The 9,914-nt window shown below is 38.7% G+C and overlaps 2 protein-coding genes across 4 annotated transcripts in view; one reads left to right on the forward strand and one right to left on the reverse strand.

The window, feature by feature from the left end:
- Window positions 1–2,106: 2,106 nt before the first annotated feature.
- On the reverse strand, window positions 2,107–5,439 carry LOC131958487 (transcriptional adapter 2-alpha-like). Its single transcript, XM_059323565.1, has 4 exons — window positions 5,429–5,439; window positions 4,238–4,403; window positions 3,564–3,746; window positions 2,107–2,316 (listed from the first exon to the last, which is right to left on the reverse strand). Exons 1-4 carry the CDS (start codon window positions 5,437–5,439, stop codon window positions 2,125–2,127), a joined length of 552 nt encoding a protein of 183 aa, XP_059179548.1. The 3' UTR covers window positions 2,107–2,124.
- The window catches only part of LOC131958507 (leukocyte elastase inhibitor), an 8,262-nt gene continuing 3,745 nt past the window's right edge, over window positions 5,398–9,914 (forward strand). Inside the window, exons 1-4 of one of the 3 annotated variants that reach the window (XM_059323594.1) lie at window positions 5,398–5,497; window positions 5,725–5,893; window positions 8,034–8,163; window positions 8,763–8,979. In XM_059323594.1, coding sequence (XP_059179577.1) covers window positions 5,733–5,893; window positions 8,034–8,163; window positions 8,763–8,979 — 508 coding nt within the window. In that variant the 5' untranslated portion in view covers window positions 5,398–5,497; window positions 5,725–5,732. Of the gene's footprint in view, window positions 5,521–5,708; window positions 5,894–8,033; window positions 8,164–8,762; window positions 8,980–9,914 lie in introns of those variants that run through there. The other 2 variants (XM_059323593.1, XM_059323596.1) reach the window with 2 other exon arrangements.

A 9,914-nucleotide genomic window follows, 5' to 3' on the forward strand; every position in this document is an offset into this window, starting at 1 on the left:
GGGGGGACGGGGCGGAGGATACATGGGTTCAATGACACGTGACTGGTCAATAGGAAGTCAGGACCTGTCCCACATTAAAGGAGTGTGGGATTGGGGGGGGGGGGCGGAGGATACACGGGTTCAATGACACGTGACTGGTCAATAGGAAGTCAGGAGCTGTCCCACATTAAAGGAGTGTGGGATTGGGGGGGGGGGGCGGAGGATACACGGGTTCAATGACACGTGACTGGTCAATAGGGAAGTCAGGAGCTGTCCCAAGTTAAAGGAGTGTGGGATTGGGGGGACGGGGCGGAGGATACATGGGTTCAATGACACGTGATTGGTCAATATGAGGCTTGAGGGGACGGTGTGGTCTAAAGATGGTCACGTGTTATTTATCGAAGGTTTTTTAATGCTCTAATATAAAAACCTGGGAAATTATTCATTTCTGTCTAGTAATGTAATGCTGAAACGGTGTGATCTAATAATGTCAGATCTTTGTTTATCGAAAAAGTTGTTTTAAAGTTCTCTAGAAATTGTATATAAAACCTAGGAAATTATTCCTTTCAATCTAGTAGTGTAAAGCTGAAATGGGTCATCGTTGTCTAATAATGGTCACATTTGGTTTATAGAAAACGTTGTTATAAAATTCTCTATAAATTGAATATAAAAACCTAGTGAATTATTCCTTTCAATCTAGTAGTGTGAAGCTGAAATGGAACGGCGTGGTGAAATGGTAGAGCTAACGACTGCTAATCCGAAATCATCCGGAGAATCGACTCCGATGGATACCTGACTTCCGGAAAACTAAGGCGGTCAGAAATAGTGCTGACCACGCTATCCCTCGATGTCATTAAAACAGATGAACTCTACTTCACCTGGTATGTCTTCTGTGGACGAACGGAAAAAGATGATGAATATGAAGCTGTTTGACTGACAATAATAGACGTGGCTTAAAACGTCACGACTTTAAGTTACAGCCTTGATCAATTGGACGTTGACTGGTTGTGGATACTATTTTTTAAAACTTTAATGTGCTTGTGAGGCAGGGGGGAGGGTGTGTGTGTGTGCACCGTCTGAAACAAACTTAATTTATTGATTTAAACTGAATCGTCCTGTGTGCTTCACGCATATCAACGGGTGGTTGTACGTGTTCATTGCTGGTGGCCAGATTTTTCCAGCACTGCTAGCCGTGCTAGGTATTAGACTGCCTGAATTTAACCAAGAGATCCAAGTTGCCAGGCAGATGTTTTTTTGTTGTTGTGTGTAAGTGGAGGTCATAGAAGAAAGGCTTGTTACTTTATCTTATTCGAAGTATAGAGAAAGTATTGTGGAAAAAAAATCGAGATTTTAGCAAATCGGAAAAACATAATTTTGCAATCTTGTCCGTATGTCTGTGTGTGTATGTGTGTGTATGTGTGTCTGTGAACACGATAATTTGAGTACCGTTACAGCAAGGTTGATGAAATTTCATATATAAGTATTATATCAAATGTGAAGTTCTTTTAAAATTTTCAATTCTATTTTATTCTATTTTTAAGTTTAACATAAGTAATTGAAAATGGATTTAAAATAGTGTCTATATCCCTAGATGCCATCCCCCGTAGTATTATATAAGAATATTCGAGAAAGTCTAGGAGAGGTCACTCCCGGTTTTTTTTTTTATATAGATGGTAACTACATTAGTGAGTTATTTCCCTTACGATGAGTTCTCTAACTTCATAGGTGAGAATTAAAGCTGGTGTTTAAATGAATCTTTTTCAGATCAAATTGGACGATGGGAAACAGCTTACGTTTATTACTTCTTCCATTATTTCTCATAAAATATTTTTAAAATAAAAAATAAATTAATTTTTACATATTTAATAAATAATTTTAGGCACCTCTTAAATTTTCTTATATGCTGTTAGAGTTCTAAGTAGTATTATTTATTATCAAAGAATTTGCACAAGGTACTTAAAAAAGCTGGATGAACTCAAGTATATTATACAGACTTGACCTGAAGTCTAAAAAAATGTGCGTTCCATTGACAGCCAACCCTACATATCCTAAATCAGGTAATTTATAGAATCTATGATATTCAATTAAAACAAAACAAGAGACTTTGTTACAAACTTTACACTAGTATTTATTTCAATAGACATCCTAAGGTGGCTCTTTGTTAATCTGGCCGTTAGAGACTAGAAAGTCGTAGAGCTTCCTGGTTTTGTTGACATCAATCTTGATGAGAGTTCTAGCCTGGGCTAGTCGCAGGAATCCGTTCTTTGCACACTCAGATATTAGAAGTTTGGAGAACTCCAGGTACGCGTCAGGGACCAAACGAGCTTCTGAACAGAGCTGTAGATTCGTGGAAAAATGGTTCAGCAAATGGCAGCATGGAGAAAGAAATTGCCACCAGAATAGCAATGGCAGCACAAGCTTTCAACAGACTCGCTAAGATCTGGAAATCATCCTCACTGCAGCAGAGAACTAAAATAAGGATCTATAAGTCAAATGTACGTTCTGTACTCCTCTATGCTGCAGAGTCATGGAAACTAAACAAGAAAGGAGACAGCCGACTCAGAGGCTTTGAAAGAAGATCCCTCCAACGCATCCTCAGGATAAAGTGGGACGACAAAGTCCCGAACAAGGAAATATGGCGAAGGACAGGATTAAACGACATTGTCTCAGAAGTTAGAACGAGGAGATGGAGATGGCTGGGCCATGTCCTACGCATGAGCAAAAAAAGACTCCCCAACATGGCGCTGAAGTGGAACCCACCCGGAAAGAGAAGTAGAGGAAGACCACTGGGAACATGGAGGAGGGAGATGGAAGAAGAAGTACAGGCTACTGGCAAAACCTGGCATGAACTAAAGTGGCTCGCTCAGGACAGGGTGGAATGGCGGAGATTTGTTGTTGCCCTATACTCCACAGGGAGTGATGAGGATTAAGTAAGTAAGTAAAGAGTCAAATATCTTGGAAGAAAGTAAAAAATTCTATATTTAATATATGTTCTCAACAAGGTTTGGCGCAAGCGAAGTGATGAAAAATATGCATTCAAAACAAAATTAAAAACAAACAAAGACTGACTTTATCAAGCAACCCAAACATTTCTGTTTGGTGTAAAAATAACAAACATAAACAAGACTGCTACAATAGTTAAAATACTGAGTCCGCGCAGCTTTGAAGGGTGTCTGACAAAGTCAAGAGGGGAAAAGGTAAATAGTAGTAATGATGACAATACATTCCATTCATAAACTGAGAATCAGAAAAACATAAACAAACGGAGTGGCCTAACTGTAGAGAGTTGGACTGCTAACCTGTAAAGCTCAAGTTTGAATCCGGGTTCAAGTCAGTAGACCATCCCTGAGTCCACCCAACTCTGATCGGTAAGTAAAGGCGGCTGGCCATAGTGCTGACCACACAACTCTTCATATGCCGAGGTCACAGAAACATGTGAACTCTACTTTATTTGCCCCATAGACCATTAAGTTTGAAAGGGAACTTTACTTTTTAAACAGATGCTTAATAATTTACCTATCATATTAACCTTCAAGTCTAAAAGTAAACTTTACTTTAAAGACAATCAAAACAGGAGCTTATACCTCTTTCTCTGCCTCGTTAAGTTTGTCATACCCAGGTAAGCCATCAATCTGAAGACGAGGGGCAGTTCGTTTGTTTAAAGGTGGAATGGCCATGTTCAGACCTTTGTTGGATCCTTCTTTGGCCGCTTGCTTGGCCAGCCAGTTTTGGAAAAACATTTCGTCCTGGAATAAATAAAGGTACATCTACAAGCATCAACACAGATTTATTAATTCAGTTTCAAACTAGCCAACAAAATATTTGCATCTCAGATAAAAATCACATATTCCCTCTCGGCTGAAATTTGTTACCCAGCACAACAGATAAAAAATAGTCACTAGTCAAAATTGTATGATTTATTTAAACAGTATTAGTATAATTGTTTATCTTAAGCTATCTTTTTAGTAATACTATTATAATTTTTAAAGAACATGAGAAATATAAACACAAAATAATTGCCATTGTACTTAAGAAAACAATTAAGTTAAGAAAATGAAAAAAAGGATGTAATACATTGAGTGATAGCAATAGACCAGTTTAGATGAAAACCAAGCACATGAAATTCACACGAACTCTAACCTTGACCTGATCAGTGTTTCTTCCAGACTTTTTTCTCCGGGGGGGGGGCACTTGAAATTTTCGTGGGGGGGTAGACTTTCTTCGGGGGGGGGGGGCAAGCCTGGAAGAAACTCTGGACATGATTAAGAATGTCTGTCAAGAGATTCTTCCTTGCCCTGGTGTCTTCCCTCCTCTGTTTAAGCACATAGTAATGTTTTACAGATCGCAGCTTCGTAATCCCGTTACGCCAGTACCAGAGGTGTAGGCAGGGAGGGTTAGGGGGGTGGTTACAACCCCATGGACCCCTAGGTAAAAAAATTTTACTGTCATAAAACCACTGTTGCTTATTTAAATCTATTTCTGATTCAGTATATATGTATAATTGTATATGTATGTTTCGAAGTCTTCTAAAAACTGACGCTATGTCCACTCTGAGTTGCCCCCCCCCCCCCTGCTTCCCCCCCCCCCCCCCCAATACAATGATCTAACCCATACATTATCGTTATGTTCTAAAATGATCTTTAAAGAATACAAAAAAACAGAAGTAATTAAAAATTAAATGATCTGAACTGCAAGACCAATATTTTAGATATATGTAGACTATTATTCAGGAATAGACTACAAATAAAGAAACAGTAAGTCTCCTTTTGTCCAACACTGACAAAAACTTGTAGGATGTGATGGACATTTAGTGAGAGCTAAACAGGTAAAACTATAACAATACAACTTATTGATGAGTTCTAGCAAGGATTGGTTGCGATCATTTATTGACAGATTTATGGTGTATAAGGTACACGAGAAGGCAATGAACCACTTAAAGCATTGTCTTGTGTTTTTATGTTCACGTGTAAAGTATAATAATATACAATACAGCTGAGTGATAAGATTTTTTTATGGATGGCATAGAGAGGTAGACTGCTCGAGTTCAAAGTACCTAACTCATCTTAGGAAAAGTAAAGGCGGCTTGGCATAGTGCTGACCACATTATCCCTTCATATGCCAAGGCCAAGGAAAGATGTGAACCCTTCATCTACCCAATGGATAAAGAGGAAATCTATTCTTACTAATATTTTTTTACGAACAGCGGCTATTGTTCTATTATGAGATGTCCTAAAATATTATGCGGTTAGCATTCAGATTTTTAACTAACACGGCAAAGTCAGCGGCTAGTACTCTAGTTTGAATATCTCCTTTAACAGTAAGTAATAGTGTAAGCACATTTCTAATTAGCCATCTTAACTTTAATTAACTTAATAGGTATTGTTGCACAACGCATTTTCCTTAGGGATAAAAATCAATATTACATTATCGTGGTTTCGATTGAACTTACCGTTTAAGCATCCTTACAGTTAGCAGCTCAAAGTAAAGCTGGAAAAGATTGTGTTTGCACGATAGCTAGGTAACTATACGCATATTTAACTAGTAAGTTTTATGTTTATATGAAAATTAAGGTAGGACTTTAATATTGTGGTATAATGAAATGTTTTATTGCTACCCTACAAAAGAATTATAAAATAAGAAAAACAACATTTTAAAAAATATTAAATTAAACTATAAAACTGTTTTTAAAAATAAAATAGCTATAATTTTTTTCATTGCCACCCCTTCGCTCACGATTGGCCAAAGAATACAGCATGAAGTATCTGTTTGTGTACCTGTGGGCCACCTTTGGCCCGCTGGCCTGTGGTAGCTTAGAGCAGCAGTGGCTGTTGTCTGCAGCCACGTCAAGCTTCTCACAGGAGCTGTACCAGAAGGTGGCAGGGGACAAGTCTAGTGTGGTGTACTCTCCATACAGGTGAGTACCTCAGGTGTCTCTATAGGTAAGTCGCTCAGGTGTCTATAGGTGAGTCGCTTAGGTAACTCTAGATGAGTATCTGAGGTAAATATAGGGGAGTATCTCAGATGTTTATACGTGAGTACCTCAGGTATGTATACGTAAGTACCTGAGGTAACTATAGATGAGTACCTCAGGTATTTATACGTGAGTACCTCAGGTATGTATACGTGAGTACCTCAGGTATGTATACATGAGTACCTCATGTATATATACGTGAGTACCTCAGGTATATATACGTGAGTGCCTCAGATGTTTATACATGAGTACCTCAGGTATGTATACGTGAGTACCTCAGGTATATATACGTGAGTACCTCAGATGTTTATACATGAGTACCTCATGTATATATACGTGAGTACCTCAGGTATATATACGTGAGTACCTCAGATGTTTATAAATGAGTACCTCAGGTATATATACGTGAGTACCTCAGATGTTTATACATGAGTACCTCAGGTATGTATACTTGAGTACCTCAGGTATATATACGTGAGTACCTCAGATGTTTATACATGAGTACCTCAGGTATGTATACATGAGTACCTCAGGTATGTATACGTGAGTACCTCAGGTATGTATACATGAGTACCTCAGGTATGTATACGTGAGTACCTCAGGTATGTATACATGAGTACCTCAGGTAACTCTAGGTGAGTATCTGAGGTAAATATAGGGAAGTAACTCAGGTATTTATACGTGAGTACCTAAGGTGTTTATACGTGAGTACCTCAGGTGTTTATACGTGAGTACCTGAGGTAACTATAGGTGAGTACCTCAGGTGTTTATACGTGAGTACCTCAGGTATGTATACGTGAGTACCTCAGGTATGTATTCGTGAGTACCTGAGGTAACTATAGGTGAGTACCTCAGGTGTTTATACGTGAGTACCTCAGGTATGTATACGTGAGTACCTCAGGTATGTATTCGTGAGTACCTGAGGTAACTATAGGTGAGTACCTCAGGTGTTTATACGTGAGTACCTCAGGTATGTATACGTGAGTACCTCAGGTATGTATACATGCCTACCTCGGGTAAATATAGGCGAGTACCTCGGGTGTTTATACGTAAGTACCTCGCGTATTTATAGGTGTGGCTTAGCTATTTAAAGGTGAATACCTCATGTATTTATAAGAGATTACCTTGTGTAGTAGTAGATGAGTACCATAGGCATTTACATGTTAGTACTTTGAGTACATATAGGTGCGGGTCTATAGGTGGGCACCTGCATGCCTACAGGAAAATAGTTACAAAATAGTTATAAAAATACTTGCATGTTAACATTGCATACATTAATAATTCATTATCATCATCTTTTCCAAGACATATGGGGCGCAAGAAATAGAGTTAATCCGTTTCAGTGATCTAGGCATACAAGTGGATATTGTGGTCAGCCCTATGTCCAGCCTCCTTTGTGTACCTTTATGGACTTAGGGATTTTTTACAGCCTTGAGCCTGGGAATCGAACTCCAGAGTAACCAGTCTAGCGCTCCACCGCTTGGCCACTCCGTCCCGTTAAATCAATAATTATTGGTATTTGTTTGTGAGCAATATCCACAGAAGATGACCTGCACGATAATGTTTTGTGGCCAACATTTACAATTAATACCACCAGTTGGTTACATAATTAATTGTTTTTCTTATGTACATCAAAATATTCTTGAGAAAACATATCTTCAGCTTTTTTTTTTCTTTTAAAATATTTCTGTGTAAATATTTCTGTGTAAATATTTCTGTGTAAATATTTCTGTGTAAATATTTCTGTGTAAATATTTCTGTGTAAATATTTCTGTGTAAATATTTCTGTGTAAATATTTCTGTGTAAATATTTCTGTGTAAATATTTCTGTGTAAATATTTCTGTGTAAATATTTCCGTGTAAATATTTCTGTGCAAATATTTTTGTGTAAATATTTTTGTGTAAATATTTCTGTGTAAATATTTCTGTGTAAATATTTCTGTGTAAATATTTCTGTGTAAATATTTCTGTGTAAATATTTCTGTGTAAATATTTCTGTGTAAATATTTCTGTGTAAATATTTCTGTGTAAATATTCCTGTGTAAAATATTTATAAACAAGCCTTCACGTCCTTGACATTCAGTGTTCACTCGGCCCTGTCTATGACGTCACTGGGTGCCAGAGGAGAGACGGCCAATGAAATGGCCAAACTGCTCCATCTGCTCAGTCTTGGTGACTCGACACACCAGATATACAGAGAACTGATCACTGAGGTGGGGGATGTCTGTCACTTTAAGATGATATTCTAATTCTATTAAATACACAGATACGCAAACTTTGCAAGCCAGTTACCATTTGCAAACACGTTAATATAAGATTGGTTTTTTTTCAGTCGTTGAGGTCGTATTTGCAAAGAAAAATTGTCAAAAAAGTAAAGTTCCCCTTTTCAAACCCGACGGCCCATTGGGCAAGCGAATTTGAGTTCACATGTTAATGTGTCCTCGGTTTTTGAAGGGATAGTGTGGCCAGCACTATACCCAGCCTCCTTTACTTTTCCCTAACGTGAGCTAGGTACCCATCAGAGCTAGGTCGACTTAGGGACGTTCTACCCAGTGTAACTTAAGTATTCTAAAGGTAAAAATATTTTTTTTTCGTTTCTTTGGCCTCGGCTTATAAAAAGATGATATTTTCAGCTCCCATTTGATGTCGGATATCCATTAGATCTATGTGGACTCATGGCAGATATACGGATTCGAGCCTCACACTCTCTGTTTAGTAATTGAATGGTGTACCCCTCAACCACACTGTCCCATAATGCATGGGATATTTTAAAAATAAAAAATAAAAATTGACCCAAACATGACTCTTTCAGCTGTACTCCACCGCCAATGATACTCTGACCAGCGCCAACGCAATCTTCATCAACCCCGAGAAGTTCATCCTGCCCGAGTATGTGGCACAGGTCAAGACAAATTACCTGGCCAAAGTTGACCATTTTGATATGTCTGCCCCTGAGGGTCCGGAGAAGGTCATTAATGACTTCGTGGCTGAGAACACGGACAACCAGATTCAGGACATTCTCCCAAAGGGTTGGTAGACAACCTTTTTTTAATGATTCAGGATATTCTTCCAAAGGGTTGATAGACAACCTTTTTTAATTGATCAGGACATTCTCTCAAAGGGTTGGTAGACAACCTTTTTTTAATGATTCAGGACATTCTCCCAAAGGGTTGGTAGACAACCTTCTTTTTATTGATCAGGACATTACTCCAAAGGGTTGGTAGACAACCTTTTTTTAATGATTCAGGACATTCTCCCAATGGGTTGGTAGACAACCTTTTTTAATTGGTCAGGTATTCTCCCAAAGGGTTGGTAGACAACCTTTTTTTAATGATTCAGGACATTCTCCCAAAGGGTTGGTAGACAACCTTCTTTTTATTGATCAGGACATTACTCCAAAGGGTTGGTAGACAACCTTTTTTTAATGATTCAGGACATTCTCCCAATGGGTTGGTAGACAACCTTTTTTAATGAAAAACAAATAATCCTTTTTAGACCTACCGACCCATTGGGCAGATGAAGAAGAGTTCATATAGTTATTGTAACACTTTGTTTGACTATTTTTACCACCCCTTCCCCACAGTCACATATCGTCTCTCCACTACTTCTCTCCCTTACTTATCTCTCCCCTACCACTCTCCACGACTCTGTCCCCTACCTACTCTACCTCTCTCCATTCCAGAGTTTCTTCCAGGCATCTCTTCGGGGGGGGGATCTACCCCCCCCCCCCGAACGAAATGAAATTTATACAGAAAATATATACTTTTAACAGTGTCCGCCCCCCGAAAAAAGTCTACCGCCCCCCCCCCTCCCCTCTGAAGATTTCAAGTGCCCCCCTTCCCCCGAGAAAAAAGTCTGGAAGAAACACTTCTCCATTCTTCCTACCTTTCTCCTCTCTCCTATACCTCTTTCCCTTTCCCTCTTTCTCCGCTCCCTCTCCCTTTTCCCTCTCTATCTATCCCTT

The sequence above is a fragment of the Physella acuta genome, unplaced genomic scaffold, assembly GCF_028476545.2.
Source record: "Physella acuta isolate Inbredline_101_S28 unplaced genomic scaffold, ASM2847654v3 ptg001330l, whole genome shotgun sequence".
Classification (NCBI taxonomy): domain Eukaryota; kingdom Metazoa; phylum Mollusca; class Gastropoda; family Physidae; genus Physella; species Physella acuta.